We start from the raw sequence: 19,500 nt of genomic DNA, 5'->3' as shown, positions 1-19,500 counted from the left end.
TTGAGCTCTCTGGGCTTCCGTACTGACCGAGTCTGTCACTACTCCTCTGATTGACTGCTGTAAACAGGAAGTACACAGATGCTAGGGGCGGGGTTTACATATGTTTATTCATTTCCATTATGATGATAAAAGAAAATTTAAAAAAAAAGTAATGTCAGAGGAAGAGAAGGCGGGCTTCAGGGAGGCAGCAGTCTCTTTAAAAGGATAAGGGGTGGGGAGGTTAACTGACTGTCTCAGAGTGTTGCCTAGCAACAGCAGTCCTCCAACCAAACAACATGAGGCGGGGCTTGGCTTGAGCAAGATGGGTGTGGCTAAAGTACTTCATCACTCTCTGCTGTGTGGAGCTGCGTGTCGTCAGCGTCCGTCATGATGCTGCTGTCCTGACTGTCGTCCAACTCCACCGCTGACCCGCCCACAGACAAACAGACAGACAAGTGTGAGAGAGAGTGAGGTCAGATTAAGTGATAAAATCTACTGGCTCTGTGGTCAAATCCAGTTACTGCATGCACATGTTTAGTCCACATAGTCTTTACATTACGTGATAAGATTTTTACTGCAACAGGCCAGCTGTGGTTTTGTTGCTAGGCAACAGCAGTAGACCTGTGGAGGCAGAGCCTGAAGTTTTTGTGTGTATCTGCGTCATTACCTCGTTTATGAAGTTCTAAAAGTCAACAATCAGTTCAGCCACTGCTGAGAGCGCAGGGTTTGATTGTTTTCCTGAGCTCTACGAAGCAGAACGGCACTTCCGTTGACAAGTTACGTCACTGGTGAATTTCACCTCTCCTCTAAACAGCAGTGCCTCCTAGTCCGGGCACATCCGGTGACGTACTTTCAACCGTAAAAGAAGAAGAACTACTCTGGTTGTAGCTGCTGAGCTCCGTACAACCGATACGCTCAGCAGCTACAACGAGAGTAGTTCTTCTTCTTCTTCTTCAATATAAAGCAGGACACAGCACCAAGCTTCACCTAAAGGAAGGAGCAGTGCCGACAATACGTATATAACTGTCTTTGTGTGCTTGTTCTGTCGTTTAGCATTAGCCGGCTACGCTCGTGTTTCATTTGCATGTGTGTTTATCATCTCGGTAACCACAACGTTATCCAAGCTCCAGGCGTCCTGCAGCAGTCTTTCACTGTCACAGTGTCTTCTGACTCTGGCTCAGACTCAAGATCAAATGTGTAAGGGATTACGACATTACTCAATATTTTGATCATTGCTAGAGGTGCATCTGCCTTTCCAGAGGGGGCGCTGCAGGTCTGGGAGCTGACGTGCCAATGACGTCACTTCCATGTAACTGGCCAATCACAAGACAGTCCGAAAATTTACATCGGCTCGTTTGTAGCGACGAGGACCTTTTTGACCATAAAAACCACTTCATGTTTGTAAGTACACAATATAAATGTAATTATGTTCTAGGGTCACCTTCATCCTCGGGCAGGTATCTCTTGTCGATGGCCTCTTTGATCTGGTTGTTGGCTCCTTTAGGATCCAGGTCCATGGCCCAGCTGAAGTTCATCAGAGCCAGGTGAGTCTGGCCCAACTTCTTATACACCTGAGGGGGCAGAGTCAAAGCAGTCACAGAGGAAAGTCAGCTGACCAGGGGCTCAGACATCAGAGGGAGAGAGGTCTTAGGTCAAAGGTCACAGAGAATCAGCTTACCTTTCCTATGAGGAAATACACGAGAGATTCTTTAGGAACTATTTGTTTCAACTCGTCCAATTCCTGAAGAGCTGCCTGAGAGTGAGAGAGAGAGAGGCAGAGTGTGAGTGAGTCAGTGAGAGAGGGAGAGTGAGTGAGAGAGAGGGAGGGAGAGTGTGTGGGTGAGAGAGAGAGAGAGAGAGAGAGAGAGAGAGAGAGAGAGAGAGAGAGAGTGAGTGAGAGAGAGGGACAGTGTGTGTGTGAGTGAGAGTGAGAGTGAGAGAGAGAGAGAGAGAGAGAGAAAGAGAGTGTGTGAGTGTGTGAGGGAGAGTGTGTGTGAGTGAGTGAGGGAGAAAGAGTGTGTGAGTGAGAGAGACACGGACAGAGAGAGATTTTATATATACACACACACATATACATATATATATATATATATATATATATATATATATATATATATATATATATACACACACACACACACACACACACAGGGTTAGGGTTTAAATACAAATGTGTGTATTTATATGTATACACACACACACAGTTTATTCATGAGTATAATAAAGTATCATTATGACCCCGCCCCCACCCCCTCCCCTCTTACCTTGTACTTGTCGTTAGCGAACAGAATGGACGCTCGGTGAAACTTGCAGAGAGGATTTTTAGGATCAATGCCAATCGCTCTGTTCAGAGTCTCTAACGCTGCATCTGACTTCTTCAGAGCATGCTGCACCTACACACACACACACACGTTACAATACACACACACACACACACACATTACAATACATACTCACTTCGGTTCAGTTATGTTTGCTATGTATTTTTTTGTTTCCATTAGGAACAGAACCAAAATAACTGGCCCCAGCTGATCCATTTTTCAGTTAACCTTCACTTAGGGTATCAGAGTAATGGCACAGTCAGGGCGGAGCTAGACCCACAACAGTCAGCTGATTGCACAACAGAAAAGTGTCACTGACGGATATTTTTCTACCATGATGGAAAAATCTGAGGTGTCGGTCATTTTGACAGACTGAACACAGAAGTTGATCGACCTGAAATAATTCACACACAACACCGTCAATAACCGTGTGTAAACCGATACACACATTAACACAAATATGATGCCATATTTCATTATATTTAATACCGGATCAATCAAGCGAGTGATCAAACGACCAGGAAATCCCACATTTAGGGGCTGGCCTTGTGTTTCCGTGCAGACAGAAAAAACGATACTTTAGGAAAACGATGACGTCATATTCCCGGCTCTCACACTGCCGTCATTCAACAGTCCACACTCCACCTCCCGAGTAAAAGTACTGTTCTATGTGGAAACACGAGCCTGACCCAGGACTTTACCATTCCAAACTGTACTTAACTGAACAATGATGGAAACACAAAGCTACTTGGGCAGCCTATGGCCAAGTGGAAAGGAAACTTAGCTTGTAACGGGAGCATGTTACCCAAATGCTGCTGCTCCTAAATCAAGGAAGATTCTAGTAGAGGACGGGTTAAATGCAGAAAAGGAATTTCCCCTGCAGGACTGATAAAGGATTAATTTAATTTAATTTAATTTAATTTAATTTAATTTAATTTAATTTAATTTAATGATAACAAATAATGGGGGGAAATACATATTAACACAGAAGGGGCGAGGCTAAATGTTAACAGGAAGTGGACAGATAACGTACCACACCAATATGGCAGAGCAGCACTGAGCTCTGAGGGTTGATGCTGAGAGCTTTCTTAAAGTGGATTTCTGCCAAGTTGAACTTTTCCTGTTTGTAGTATATCATTCCCAGACCATACCTAAACACAAACAAAGAAAACACAACTGTTAGCATAGCTCAACACAAACAAAGAAAACATAACTGTTATCATAGCTAAACACAAACAAAGAAAAAACAACTGTTATCATACCTAAACACAACAAAAACAACTGTTATCATACCTAAACACAAACAAAGAAAACATAACTGTTATCATAGCTAAACACACACAAAGAAAACACAACTGTTATCATAGCTAAACAAAGAAAACATAACTGTTAGCATAGCTAAACACAAACAAAGAAAACATAACTGTTAGCATAGCTAAACACAAACAAAGAAAACATAACTGTTAGCATAGCTAAACACAAACAAAGAAAACATAACTGTTAGCATAGCTAAACACAAACAAAGAAAACATAACTGTTGGCATAGCTAAACACAAACAAAGAAAACATAACTGTTGGCATAGCTAAACACAAACAAAGAAAACATAACTGTTAGCATAGCTAAACACAAACAAAGAAAACATAACTGTTAGCATAGCTAAACATAAACAAAACATAACTGTTAGCATAGCTAAACACAAACAAAGAAAACATAACTGTTAGCATAGCTGAACACAAACAAAGAAAACATAACTGTTGGCATAGCTAAACACAAACAAAGAAAACATAACTGTTAGCATAGCTAAACACAAACAAAGAAAACATAACTGTTAGCATAGCTAAACATAAACAAAACATAACTGTTAGCATAGCTAAACACAAACAAAGAAAACATAACTGTTAGCATAGCTAAACACAAACAAAGAAAACATAACTGTTAGCATAGCTAAACATAAACAAAACATAACTGTTAGCATAGCTAAACACAAACAAAGAAAACATAACTGTTAGCATAGCTAAACACAAACAAAGAAAACATAACTGTTAGCATACCTAAACACAAACAAAGAAAACATAACTGTTAATATAGCTAAACACAAAGAAAGAAAACATAACTGTTAGCATAGCTAAACACAAAGAAGGCATTACTGTTAGCATAGCTAAACACAAACAAAGAAAACATAACTGTTAGCATACCTAAACACAAACAAAGAAAACATAACTGTTAATGTAGCTAAACACAAATAAAGAAAACATAACTGTTAGCATAGCTAAACGCAAACAAAGAAAACACAACTGTTATCATAGCTAAACACAAAGAAAACATAACTGTTAGCATAGCTCAACACAAACGAAGAAAACATAACTGTTAGCATAGCTCAACACAAACGAAGAAAACATAACTGTTATAGCTAAACACAAACGAAGAAAACATAACTGTTATAGCTAAACACAAACGAAGAAAAGATAACTGTGATAGCTAAACACAAACAAATTAAACATAACTGTTAGCATAGCAAAACACAAACAAAGAAAACATAACGGTTATAGCTAAACACAAACAAATAAAACATAACTGTTAGCATAGCTAAACACAAAGAAAACCTAACTGTTAGCATAGCTAAACACAAACAAAGAAAACATAACTGTTAGCATAGCTAAACACAAACAAAGAAAACATAACTGTTAGCATAGCTAAACACAAACAAAGAAAACATAACTGTTAGCATAGCTAAACACAAACAAAGAAAACATAACTTTTAGCATAGCTAAACACACATAAAGAAAACATAACTGTTATAGATAAACACAAAGAAAATATAACTGTTATCATAGCTAAACACAAACAAAGAAATCATAACTGTTAGCATAGCTAAACACAAACAAAGAAAACATAACTGTTATCATAGCTAAACACAAACAAAACGTAACTGTTATAGCTAAACACAAACAAAACGTAACTGTTATAGCTAAACAGAAACGAGGAAAACAACTGTTATAGCTAAACACAAACAAAGAAAACAAAACTGTTAGGATTGCTAAACACAAACAAAGAAAAAATAACTGTTAGCATAGCTAAACACAAACAAAGGAAAGATAACTGTGATAGCTAAACACAAACAAAGAAAACATAACTGTTAATATAGCTAAACACAAATAAAGAAAACATAACTGTTAGCATAGCTAAACACAAAGAAGGCATTACTGTTAGCATAGTTAAACACAAACAAAGAAAACACAACTGTTATCATAGCTAAACACAAAGAAAACATAACTGTTAGCATAGCTCAACACAAACGAAGAAAACATAACTGTTAGCATAGCTCAACACAAACGAAGAAAACATAACTGTTATAGCTAAACACAAACGAAGAAAACATAACTGTTATAGCTAAACACAAACGAAGAAAAGATAACTGTGATAGCTAAACACAAACAAATTAAACATAACTGTTAGCATAGCAAAACACAAACAAAGAAAACATAACGGTTATAGCTAAACACAAACAAATAAAACATAACTGTTAGCATAGCTAAACACAAACAAAGAAAACATAACTGTTAGCATAGCTAAACACAAACAAAGAAAACATAACTGTTAGCATAGCTAAACACAAACAAAGAAAACATAACTGTTAGCATAGCTAAACACAAACAAAGAAAACATAACTTTTAGCATAGCTAAACACACATAAAGAAAACATAACTGTTATAGATAAACACAAAGAAAATATAACTGTTATCATAGCTAAACACAAACAAAGAAATCATAACTGTTAGCATAGCTAAACACAAACAAAGAAAACATAACTGTTATCATAGCTAAACACAAACAAAACGTAACTGTTATAGCTAAACAGAAACGAGGAAAACAACTGTTATAGCTAAACACAAACAAAGAAAACAAAACTGTTAGGATTGCTAAACACAAACAAAGAAAAAATAACTGTTAGCATAGCTAAACACAAACAAAGGAAACATAACTAAAAAAAATCAGAATGTGGCAGCATTACAGGCTCATGCTAATGAAACCATAGCATGTAATGGTTACCATACCATGCATTGTAGTGTCTGTTGTTGACTCTAATGGCGTTTCGAAAGCAGGCGAGTGCTCGGTCCAACTCCTCAGTCAGAACAAACTCATGACCTAACAGAGTGTACGCGTACGCAAAGCCTGGGTCCACCTGAAAGACACACAGGTGCACAGGTAAGCTCATACAGCACAGGTAAGCTCACACAGCACAGGTGCACACAGGTAAGCTCATTGCTGAGTGGTGCCTTCATCACAATGGTAACCACACTGCTCACCTGGATGGCCCTCTGGAAGAATTTGATAGCAATGTCATGCTCCCTCTGTAGGCTGAAACAGTTACCAGCAACACACCAGGCCTGCACAGAGAGACAGGTGATCAGAGACACACAGCTGATCCTAACCCATCAGACAGGTGAACATGTCTCACCTCAGGACAGTTCTTGTCCATGTCTGTCAGGTCTTTGGACAGAACTGACAGAGCAACATCTTTCTGCAGGTGCCACAGCGTCGTCGAGTAAATCTCCATCCCTTCAACTCTGTACGACTCCATCCTGCGCACCTCACTGAACAGACGCTCCGCCTACAATGACATCACCACACACATCACCTGTGTGTGTGTGTATGTTACGTGTGTGTGTGTGTGTGTGTGCGCGTGTCAGGTGTGTGTGTGTTACCTGTGTGTACTCGGCCAGTTCAAAGTAGGCTCTGCCGATGTGTGTGAGGACCCAGCCAGTGCTGTAGTGCTGTGGAGGCAGCGAGCTCAGGATGTTGATGGCCTCCCTGCAGTTGTAGGAACACAGCGCCTGGTAACCACGGCCCAGCTCCCGTAACAACGCCATCACACTGTCTGTGTGTACACACACACACACACACACACACACAGATCTGAATAACTTCCTGTTGAGTGGTACAGGTGTGTGTGTGTGTGTGTGTGTGTGTGTGTGTACCTGCGGCAGCTCTCTGGTACTGTGGCACCTTGGTGTCTTGCAGACTCAGACCTGGGTCCAGCCTCAGGATGTCGAGACTCTCATTCAGGTTGTTGCTGTTCGACGTCTTTGCTGATTTACATTTGGTTTTCCTGTTTGGGATCTTTGTGGGAAATTTCATCTTTAACTTCTTACTGTTCTCCTGCAGAGGGAGACAGAGAGACATGGATCAGTGCAGTACTGTGTGAAAACACCAACAGTAAAAATCAGGTCTGAGTGTACCTTGGCCGTGGAGCTGGCACTAGTGAAGAGTCTGGAGCTTCTTCTGGGCTGAACATTTGTAGGAGCAGACAGACTGGGACTAAGGACCTGAGGGGAGCCACTGAGAGACAGGAGACAGACAGGTGGTCAAACACACACACCGACAACTGAGGCTCTGTGACTGGTCAGTGCAGTTACCTGGTGTGAGGCACAGAGCTCTGTGATTGGTTGAAGGGAATGGGAAGAACATCTCTACCGTTTCCACTCTGACTGAAGACAGATTTTGACTGACTGATCCTGGAGACAGACTGTGAGACAGACGGTCAAGTGAGGTGAAGTGAGACAGTTAGACTTTAACTGACTGGTCCTAGAGACAGGCAGATAGAGATAAATGTGGGGCGTGGCTTCCTGTACCTTCTTGCTAGGTGCTGTGGTCTGTGTTTCCATGGTAGTTGAGAAGTTCTGTAGATATGTGGGCTCTCCAGGGCTAGGCTCCAAAGGCAGGATTCCAAAACTACACACATACACATACACACAGTTAGAATTCTACATGAACTGTGTGTCAATCCAGAGTCTGAGACAGAAGTCAGTCCAATCCACACAACACCGAGACCGACCACAAACCCTAACCTATGTACACAGAGTTTAAACACTGCCCTCCACAGCCCAAACCCTGAATCACAGTTACGCTGGTATCAGAATTAAACTGTGTAAATATATAACATGAAGAGTGAACTGAAGTACTTAAAATGATAAACATTTCAAAAGTTTATTCTTTTATTTTCTTGCATTTGTATTTGATTTACAATTATCTCAGCTCCATCATGTCTGTTCTCAAAAAAAATGCTTGCAAAGGAAACACCACTGTCCTTTAAGAACGGGCAAACATCATGTGACAGGTGGGACACACCTACGTTGTGGTGCTGTGACGCATTTTGACAACATCCAGACGACAAATCCACATTTAGGAGGATCCAGACCGTGGATTTAGACACGGCTTTGGTGTTCACTCATTCACACATAGTCAGAAAACCTCACCTGGGTGTTAGTGGGCTCAGGGCAGCAGGTCCTCCCAATAAACTCCTCCCACTTTTGGGTTTATTTTGTTTAGCCAATAGGGAGCCAGCTGATGCCATGGAAACAGTGTTTCCCAGAAGAGAGCCAGTCTCCGGGGAGATAAGGGAGGAGTCAATGTAGGAAACCGACAAATCAGACGTCAACTTTCCATTAGAAGATTCTAAATTCAAACGATTTAACTCCTGGAAACAAAAAAAGACTCAGATTAACACCACACACAAACACAGAAAAAAAGTTTTCTAGGAGGTGTCACGATTCTCCAAATCCTTGGTCTGTGGTTTTTAGACTCATCTCTTTAATCTAGGATCATTGTGTTTATGTCATAAGAACCCATTTAATATTTTAATTCACATTTCTAATGACTAGTCATTGACTACTGTAACACCCAGCTGACTAGTCAGATTATGAACATTAGCTAATTATCTTACCGGTTGAGGTTTCATGCTGAAGAGGCTCAGCTGATATTAGAGCAGTCACTTTTTCCCTAAATAAGTTTGAACGGATATATAATGACCTGGAAAATATTAGAATATATTTGAATATTAACACACACACACACACACTTGCGAGCGCAAGTTGTCCTCACTGTTTGCGCTGTAGCTGTCACTGTCATTTAATATGGCGTGTCCTGCTTTTTTATATACTGTATGTATGTGTGTATATGTGTATATACATATATACACACATATACACTGCCTGGCCAAAAAAAAAAGTCGCCACCTGAAAAACAATCGTTGTACCGCCTTTAGCTTTGATTACGGCACTCATTCACTGTGGCATTGTTTCCATAAGCTACTGCAATGTCACAAGATTTATTTCCATCCAGTGTTGCATTCATTTTTCATCAAGATCTTGTATTGATGATGGGAGAGTCGGGCCACTGAGCAAAGCCTTCTCCAGTACATCCCAAAGATTCTCAATGGGGTTAAGGTCTGGACTCTGTGGTGGCCAATCCATGTGTGAAAATGATGTCTCATGCTCCCTGAACCACTCTTTCACAATTTGAGCCTGATGAATCCTGGCATTGTCATCTTGGAATATGCCCATGTCATCAGGGAAGAAAAAAAATGCATTGATGGAATAATCTGGTCATTCATTATATTCAGGTAGTCAGCTTACCTCATTCTTTGGGCACATAATGTTGCTGAACCGAGACCTGACCAACTGCAGCAACCCCTTACCAATTTGCTTAGTTATATCCAGGTGGCGACTTTTTTTTGGCCAGGCAGTGTGCGCGCGCGCACGCGCACACACACACACACACACACTTGCATGCCATGTATCAGTCACATGACTGATGAATAAGGTCATAAGGTCACATGACTGATGAATGAGGTCATACGGTCACATGACTGATGAATGAGGTCATAAGGTCATACAGTCACATGAATGAGGTTACATGAATGATGAATGAGGTCATACGGTCACATGAATGATGAATGAGGTCATACGTCACATGAATGAAGTCATAAGGTCACATGACTGATGAATGAGGTCATACGGTCACATGACTGATGAATGAGGTCATACGGTCACATGACTGATGAATGAGGTCATACAGTCACATGACTGAAGAATGAGGTCAGAAGGTCACATGACTGATGAATGAGGACATACAGTCACATGAATGAAGTCATAGTCACATGAATGATGAAAGAGGTCAGAAGGTCACATGAATGATGAATGAGGTCATAAGGTCACATGAATGATGAATGAGGTCATAAGGTCACATGAATGATGAATGAGGTCATACAGTCACATGAATGATGAATGAGGTCATACGGTCACATGACTGATGAATGAGGTCATACAGTCACATGACTGAAGAATGAGGTCATACAGTCACATGACTGAAGAATGAGGTCAGAAGGTCACATGCTTGATGAATGAGGTCATACAGTCATGACTGATGAATGAGGTCAGAAGGTCACATGAATGATGAATGAGGTCAGAAGGTCACATGAATGATGAATGAGGTCAGAAGGTCACATGAATGCTGAATGAGGTCATAAGGTTACATGAATGATGAATGAGTTCATAAGGTCACATGAATGATGAATGACGTCATACGGTCACGACTGATGAATGAGGTCAGAAGGTCACATGAATGAAGTCATAGTCACATGAATGAGGTCAGAAGGTCACATGAATGATGAATGAGGTCATAAGGTCACATGAATGGTGAATGAGGTCATACGGTCACGACTGATGAATGAGGTCATACGGTCACATGAATGATGAATAAGGTCATAAGGTCACATGACATGATACAAAGGGTTAGGGTTACATCGTTGACTTAAGGAAAGGACGATGTTCTGTCTCTCCAACAGGATTTAACACGACAGAAATAACTGAAAAATGTCTCAAACGGACTTCGGACATTACTTCTCTCTGTCAGTATCCTCATAAAACATCATGTTTATGAACTGCAGGTGTGTGCGTGCGTGATCACACACCCCATAATCGACATCCTCCCCGTATTGTTTCTGTGCCACACACACTTGCATGAAACTGCTCCTGATCTGTTCCAATAAAACAATCCTAGGCTACACTTTGGAAACTGTTAGCAATCAGAGAGGGTGTATGTGGCTCTCGCTACATTTGAACTGTAAATGTCCTCACTGTGGGGGCGGGACTAATAAAAGACCATCTAATTAGCATTACGTTTTTTAAATCCTCGATTGTGACAATCGTTTTCATCGATATTAAGATCGTGACACCTCTAATGTTTGTTTCCGTGTACCAGTGTGTCCTGCGGCGTCTCCATTAAGGCGGTGTCCAAGCGATGGGAGGGGTTCTGGGCAGGGCTGACAGATGGAGGGGGCGGGGCCATAGAAGGGTTCTGTGGGGATGACAACCTGAAAACCTGATCTGGATCTGGTTTGTCTCCAGGAAACATAGACAGAACAACATATGATGACATCACATGATGACATCACATGATCACAACATGACGATCACATGATCAAGCACTCAGGTGTTTGTGATTTCATTACCTAGGTGACAGAGATTTTGGAAAGGTGACCAGAGGAACGGGTTGAGAGTTGAACTTCTCTGAAAACACTCTGCACCTTTAGCAACACGATCTGTCTTACTACTCAGAGAGAGACACAGACAGGTGACGTCATTAACAGAGACACAGACAGGCGTGACACAATTAACAGAGACACAGACAGGTGTGACATCATTACCAGTAAATGTGTCCCAGTAGCGACAAAGTGAAAGATGCAGAGTCTCCAAATTCAGTGATGATGTCATCCTGACTCTTCTGTTTGTTCAGCACTCCACCAATCAGAACCTGTTCTCCTTCAGCGAGCCTGAGAGACAGACAGGTGTGGTCAGTATATTGTGGCGTATATTGTGGCATGTGTTGGCGTATAGCTTGGCGTGTTAGCGTATATTTTGGCATGTGTTGGCATATATTGTGGCGTGTGTTGGCGTATATGGTGGTGTGTGTTGGCGTATATGGTGGCGTGTGTTGGCGTATATTGTGGCGTGTGTTGGCGTATATGGTGGCGTGTGTTGGCGTATATGGTGGCGTGTGTTGGCGTATATGTGGCTTTACTTACTTGCTCAATTCCACGCAGCACTTGGCCAACAGGAATCGAACCTGTGGTGTGGAGTAGCTGTGTGCCTTCAGTAGTCGATAAGCTTTGTATGGCTTCCCTGAGCGGTAGTAACACGTAGCCAACAGGTAGAGGGCGTCCTCTGACCTCACTGACAGACAGATCAACCATATACATACATACATACATACATACATAATTAGACGCCATATTGACTATGCTTGACAATCCTAAGTAGGGCTAACAATTAATCAAAATGTCAATAATATCGCAACATGACTTAGTGAAAAAAAAAAACATTTCAAGCCAAAATGTGTATAAAAACAAATACATTTTTTTAGATGAAATATTGTCCTGACCGACAAATCATTTTCTACACACAGGAGAAAACATCTTTGCATACACAGTTATATTAACCCTAACCCTAACCCTAACCCACAGTTATAATGGTTTTTTTTTAATATTACAATTATGTAAAATTGACCATTCCCTCTTATATCGCAAATCATAGATAAATCGCAATTTCAGTCAAAATAACCGCAATTAGATATTTATTCAAAATCCTTCAGCCTTACTATACATATATATAATAACTTTGAGCAAGGCTTTCTGTTCCACTGTTGTGCAACATGTGATACAGTACATCTCCTACAAGAAATAGGATCAACACTTTTTAACAAATGTTAAAGGGGACATATTATGCAAAATCAACTTTTTAACCATTTTAATACTGATATTTGGGACTCTGGGGGCCCTACCAGTCGCCAAAGTGTGGAAAAACAATACTCAGTCATGTTTTCGTGGTTCCGCTTAGTGTAAGTATAGGCGATAAAACGCTCGATGTTGAATTCCCTGCGCTTATGACGTCAGCATGCGCATTTCACCGCGAATGTTACCGCCCCACCAGTACGTTTACTTCGCAAGCTCCACCTTAGCTCCACCTTGTTCCTGCCAGAGTGCAGGCGAGGGAGGAAGAGCGGTATTATGTCAACGTGGCGGGACAAGTGTGCTGTTGGTGGCTGCACAGTGGAGCACAGTGTTTTACAGAGGATTTTATATATGAAGCTAATGTGCCGGATAAAGTCAGCAATCGTGTGTTCGTGTGTTCGCACCACTTCACATCAGACTGCGGCCAGCGGTTGCCGTATTTAGTCAGGGGACGTATTTCACCGACGTACAAACACACAAATTGTTAAGAAAAGATCACATAGAGCTCATAACTGACCATTCTGACACGTCCTAATTAAACATATTTGTTCAGTACGTCCTCCATGACCGGAGCACAGACTCAGTCTGATACAATCACATAAAGCAGCTGTTTATGCATCTCGCCGCTGACGATCAGCGGTGCTGCACTCTCTGTGCAGCGGTGCTACACTCTCTGTGTCACCGATAGCCTAAACTGCCGCTGGCGATCGCTGATCGGCAGCGGCGCGCTGAATAAACTGTATGTTGCTGTATCAGACCGGAGACTGTCTGATACAGCGGTGGCGCGTTACACGGTGATCGCCAGCTCGCCGGAGCACCGGAGGTGGTCAGCGGTGGTGAGGTCTCCGGAGCACAGTCTCCGGTCTGATACAGCAACATACAGTTTATTCAGCGCGCCGCTGGCGATCAGCGGTGGCGCGTTACACGGTGATCGCCACCGCTGATCGCCAGCTCGCCGGAGCACCGGAGCTGGTCAGCGGTGGTGAGGTCTCCGGTCTGATACAGCAACATACAGTTTATTCAGCGCGCCGCTGGCGATCAGCGGTGGCGATCAGCTGATCGCCAGCGGCAGTTTAGGCTATCGGTGACACAGAGAGTGTAGCACCGCTGCACAGAGAGTGCAGCACCGCTGATCGTCAGCGGCGAGCTGCATAAACAGCTGCTTTATGTGATTGTATCAGACTGAGTCTGTGCTCCGGTCATGGAGGACGTACTGAACAAATATGTTTAATTAGGACGTGTCAGAATGGTCAGTTATGAGCTCTATGTGATCTTTTCTTAACAATGTGTGTGTTTGTACGTCGGTGAAATACGTCCCCTGACTAAATGCGGCGACCGCTGTTTGCAGTATGATGTGAAGTGGTGCGAACACACGAACACACGATCTGTTACAGCAACATACAGTTTAACTGTTTAACTGATTTACAGTTGGACAGTGTTCGGCTCGATCCTTATGTAGGACGTCTCTTCCTGTGACGGCACTCTCGCTGACATGTTGATATTGTCAGAGAGCTAGTGGAGGGAGGGGGAGACGAATAGAGCTGTAAAGAGGACAAATCAGAAACCCCCTGGAAGAAGTGGGTGTGTGTTTGCCTGTGTCTCATTTGCATATAAAGGGACCTTGCACGAAAACCGAGCGTTCTGAAAGGGGCGGGTTTAGCAGGGTTATTGAACTACTATGATTCTTCATCCTTATGGTATTTTGACCAAAGCATGTCACTGACATGTTCATTAGGACACCAGGGAACTATTTTAATGGGGGAAATAGGGTATAATATGTCCCCTTTAAATTAGCAGAGCACTGCCTTTGCTGCCACAGTGTGCTACATTCCAGCTACTGTGCAAATCTTTGCATCAAAATTAATCTTTAGTTTCTTATTCACCCGAGTGCATTTCCTGATGCAGAAATTTCAGAAAAATACCTTAAATGACATAAAGTGAAGGTAACACCAGTCTGGAGTAATAACATATTTACTGTCTCTTCTATTTTTCTGAAGAACAGTATTTATAGGATAAAAAGACCAACCTGTGACTGCTCGCTCTCGCGCGCACACGCGCACACACACACACACACACACACACGTTACCTTCAGCGTAGAGTCGCTCTGCGAGAAAAACAGCGTCCAGGTAGGCGTAGTGGTTCAGAGCCTGCCACACTGCAGCCTGCAAGTAAATCACATTTCAGAGTGATGATGAAAGAGAAATAGATCAGAGCAGAAGGTGGACTGTTCAGTTTCAGGCTTGTTACCTGAATCAGCCAATGATTCACTGTTCTCTCTGTGTATTCATCAAAACACTATAAATAAATATTCACTATAAACCATGGTAACAAGGCAATCAGAGATGACACTCTTCACCCCACTCACGCAACAAGCCACTGTCGGCCTCTGTTGGTCATACTGGCAAGTGCACAAAAACAGACAGACAGGGCCACTACATTGCCTGACATTGAACCTGTTTTGTGGACTGAAGGTCAAAGGTCTACAAAGCCTGTTTAACAGATCGAGGCTTTCTCTGCTTGAGCTGGTTTGACAAAACATAAAGCCTCAGGATATCATGACTGAGGTTCAGGCTGCCCCTGAGCAAGGCACCCAACCCCCATCGCTCCCCGGGCGCTGCTCAATGGCTGCCTGCTGCTAATTCTAGGAAGGTTTCTAGTAGAGGATGAGTTAAATGCAGAGAAAACATTTCCCCCTGCAGGACTGATAAAGGATTCATTTATTTTTATATCTTATACTACAACTCTGAATTAAAAACTTGATACAGCAGAATTACACATTATGTTGAAGAAATTACACAGAATGAAACTCACATGTACATCACTTAAGCTTTGTGACAAATCAAAGTCATAGCAAGTTGGCTGAGCAGCTGAACTAGGCTAGTAGGCTCAGAGAGAAGCAGTCTTTATTACACAGTGTTCGCAAGGCAACATAAAAATAATATATAATATACTGGTATGGCAATATTGTCTCAACTACATATCTCTGTCAAAAATATACCAGTATAACTCTTACTACCGGTATATTGTTCAGCCCTAGTTGGGACACTGAGAACATCACATGACCTGTGCGCTCTCCGCCTCCTCTCCAACTTGCAGCCATGTTTCTGTTCAGCTGTAGGTTAGGGTTACGCACACATTGTGTGTGCCCACAGTGTCTAATATTGGTAAGAACAATCTGGCGTTCTCCAAGTATCAATGGAGACATGTTGCTGTGAGAGAGGAGTGGGAGGAAAAGTGAGTGGATTTTACAAGCATCAGTGAACGCATCACAGCGCAGCGGCACAGTGTCCCAGCCAGTCTACCAGTAACCAAACCTACACCATTGGTAATGCAGTATTCAGGGCTGCAACAACTAATCCATTAAATCTAGTTAGTTAGTTAGTTGGGTCTTTGTTATTTCACACACAGTTGCTACCCCTAATGTAGGGCAGTAAGCCAACCAAAGTCGTGGCAGTAAGCGCCATCAAGCTGGATACGACCACCGTACAACAAGAAGAAGAGAACCAATGCCACGCCTTGTGTACCTCACGTAACGTGATTCTGGAAGAAGCGTTTGAAAAAATGGCAGAGAACAACATTAGCAGAGAGAAAAATGTTTAAAGTATGGGAGCACTTTATATGAACCTTAAAAGAACAGCGTTAGGTGCAAAATGTGCACATCTGATCTGGCATGGCACAGCAGAACAACATCACTGCATGAGCACCTGAAGAGGAAGCACATTGGAGTCATTGGTGAAGGAGATTAGGGCTGAACGATATGGACAAAATTTCATATCTCGATATTCATGTCAGATATCTCGATATCGATATGATACGATATGACTACGGGTTCGGTGAAAACTAAGCATTTTTCAGAAAAATAAAAACATCATAATACAAAAGACTGTGGAAACTTTCCACATGGAAAGTGCAGTTTTATTGATGAGAACTCACTGTGAGACTGTGTACACGGGTACCATGTCTTTTGCAAAGTCTGATGTTATAGCTTCTGTAACGTCTTTATGTCCGGTGGACGTCGACTCATACGGTGTAACGCTACTGAACGCATCAGTAAACACACTTTGCTTGGGCTTCTTTTGGGATGACTGAGAAGTCCCCGGTGTTTCTCCCATTGTAATACACTCTTCGTGCAGCACGCGATGGTGTTGTTTCAGGTGGTGAAACATGTTTGTTGTGCTACCTTGCTTCGTCGCAATGTTTGCCAAGCACGACCTGCACAACACCTCGCTCTGGTTGACATCATCCTTTTTAAATCCAAAATACCTCCAAATAATGGAGAATGATTTATGTTTTGGCACAAAATCGCCACCGGCCGCGTTATCTTCCGCGCTCATGTCACTTTCTTTCCCGCTGTGTATGTCGTGTGTGTATGTGCGCGTCTCAGTGTCCGTCTCCCTCCCGCCCTCCTATGTTTGTCATTGGTTGGCTTCAGCTGTCGATCCACAGCAAGCATGAAATAAGGTTTGTGGTTGGCTGGCCGCAGTGGTGCATTCAAGGGCAATCGTAAAAATGAAGTTTATTGTGCCAGAAATGTACATGTAGGGCGAGCGCGGGGGAAATCTATATTGTTTATATCGTTGCTTTTGCGATATGAATATCTTGAATGTTCATATCTAGATATCGATACGATAACGATATATCGTTCAGCCCTAAAGGAGATTCACGTTCATTTATCGCTTATCCATCAACAAAACTGGAGAGAACTGAGGGCATTTCTGTCCATTAAGTTGTTTTTAAATTGGCCTGAAATTGTGCATTTATCCGTCAAAACGGACACAAACTTTCCAAAAATACATTCAAGGATAATTAGCTGAGTCACAGCTGCCGAGGACTATCTCCTGGACCAATCATGACACTTTTTTCAGTACTATTCACACATGTCTCTAATTGCCTTGTTTACCAACAGTTTTAATGTGTTTGTACCCTATAGTTTAATATTCAGTCTTTTTCAGTAATCTGACTCTGATGACCTTTCATTCACTCATTCATCTTCTACCACTTCACAGTCACAGGGGGCCCTTGTGCTGATCCTAGTTGACATAGTTGACATAGGTCTGACTGATGTCTAGGTCTGACATCAGTCTGGACAGATCAGTCCATCACAGAGACACAGAGACATTCACACTAACACCTACAGGTCAATTTAGAGTTATGTTTAGGAGGAACGTGCTGCGTAACGTCACTTCATCACTGTTTATTTCTGGCCTGCTTGTGACGTCATACTACCGTCCAAACAGTCTGAAAAATAAAGCGGCCTGGTCTGGTTAACATGGCAGCCAATCAGCTGATGTTTTACCGTGAAGCTAACCGGGTGCTGTCTGACGTTTGCTAACGTTAGCAACAAAAAGCTAACTAGCTGGTGTGTAGTGAATGTTGTCGTGTTGAAGTGGATGAAGCTTGTTGTTTTCACCATGATTCACTACGAGCTTCACCATGATTCAATACGAGCTTCACCATGATTCAATACGAGCTTCACGACTAAATGTGAGGAAAGTGAAGCCGCTCAAACTCAGACAGACTTAGCTCTACTGTTAGCATCTTGACATTAGCAGCGTTCATGACATAAATGTAAGCGCTTGCTTTTGTGCTGCTGCTTCTCGACAAAAGTCGTCGCTTCTGATCCAACTAGAAAATAACTAATGCAGTGTCAGGATCATAAACTCAACGCACCCACGTTGTATTACAGATTTAAAAAACACAAACTTTAACTGTTAGCACTGATCATGTCCTCCACCAGCATTCTGGCTTCAACCAGAACCAGAGCTGTTAATGTGAACATTTAAACACGGCTTCTTTGTTGGATCTATGCCGAAGTGATGAGCAGGAGCACAACGTCCCACGGGACCGAGAACAGCTGTTCTGACCGGTTTCATTTTAAAGCTACACCGATAGAAACGTCAACTTCACACATTTTTCAATTAATTCTGACCGCTTGACCGTTGAACTGAAACCAAGCGGACACGACCGTGCGAACAAGCCTAATGATAACGTCACGACAGATCAGTCATCCGTGAACTCATCGTTTCTTTAACGCCAATAAAATCTAAAGCTCGGCTAAACCTCAGCTAAAGCTCAGCTATGAGCGGCTTCAGGCCTGCGGCGGGCGACGCTCTCACCCGCGGGCTGGATGAGCCGCTGTTGCCGGGCCGGAGAAGACAGCCTCGGCTTCCTAAACATTTAGCTCCGTGCTCATGACAACGGGCTGAAAATGTGTTTTTACCTGGACAGGTTCCTGCAGCACCGTCATTCCGCTGAGAGACACCGTCTATCGCTTCCTGTTGTCGGTTTCCTTCTTTTCTGTCCGCTCTTTCTTTACTTGTGTCTCCAACAGGAGCCGCAGCCGAAGATTTGAACACACCGACCGTTAGCAGCCGAACTCAGCCGAACATTACCGAGGATGGGCCGGGCCGGAGAGAAACGAGCCTAAACGAAAAGAGGCGCCCCCTGGTGGTGTTATAAAAAAAGCCGATATTGCACAAAGAAAAACTTACAAAAGATAGAATTAAAAAACAATTAAATGTATGTTCATAATTGAAATAAAACAACAACGTATATTAAAGAGGAAATAACATTATTATTATTATTATTATTGTTATTATTATTATATACCAATAAATAACCAATTCAG

At 42.3% G+C, this 19,500-nt stretch overlaps 1 protein-coding gene across 1 annotated transcript; it reads right to left on the bottom strand.

The window, feature by feature from the left end:
• Positions 1-88: 88 nt before the first annotated feature.
• Positions 89-19,267, bottom strand: cdc27 (cell division cycle 27). The gene is made up of 20 exons (XM_058653017.1): positions 19,093-19,267; positions 14,959-15,034; positions 12,167-12,314; positions 11,789-11,914; positions 11,595-11,691; positions 11,341-11,487; positions 8,559-8,779; positions 7,935-8,034; positions 7,719-7,828; positions 7,542-7,641; positions 7,281-7,461; positions 7,008-7,180; positions 6,761-6,913; positions 6,609-6,689; positions 6,357-6,484; positions 3,334-3,451; positions 2,244-2,372; positions 1,658-1,732; positions 1,421-1,550; positions 89-403 (listed from the first exon to the last, which is right to left on the bottom strand). The coding sequence occupies exons 1-20, from the start codon at positions 19,117-19,119 to the stop codon at positions 312-314; spliced, it is 2,412 nt and encodes an 803-aa protein (XP_058509000.1). The 5' UTR covers positions 19,120-19,267; the 3' UTR covers positions 89-311.
• Positions 19,268-19,500: the final 233 nt, after the last annotated feature.

The sequence above is a fragment of the Solea solea genome, chromosome 16 (assembly GCF_958295425.1).
Source record: "Solea solea chromosome 16, fSolSol10.1, whole genome shotgun sequence".
Lineage (NCBI taxonomy): Eukaryota > Metazoa > Chordata > Actinopteri > Pleuronectiformes > Soleidae > Solea > Solea solea.
The sequence above is the reverse complement of the archived record's forward strand: the minus strand, read 5'-3'. Positions and strand labels throughout refer to the sequence as shown.

Excerpts from the sequence above, each read along its gene's own strand:
- cdc27 (XM_058653017.1), bottom strand. The coding sequence starts at position 19,119 with ATGACGGTGCTGCAGGAACCTGTCCAG. Across the intron at positions 11,488-11,594 it reads TCCAAAATCTCTGTCACCTA|GGAGACAAACCAGATCCAGA; the intron begins GGTAATGAAATC and ends TCTATGTTTCCT. Across the intron at positions 7,462-7,541 it reads GTGCCAGCTCCACGGCCAAG|GAGAACAGTAAGAAGTTAAA; the intron begins GTACACTCAGAC and ends CTCCCTCTGCAG.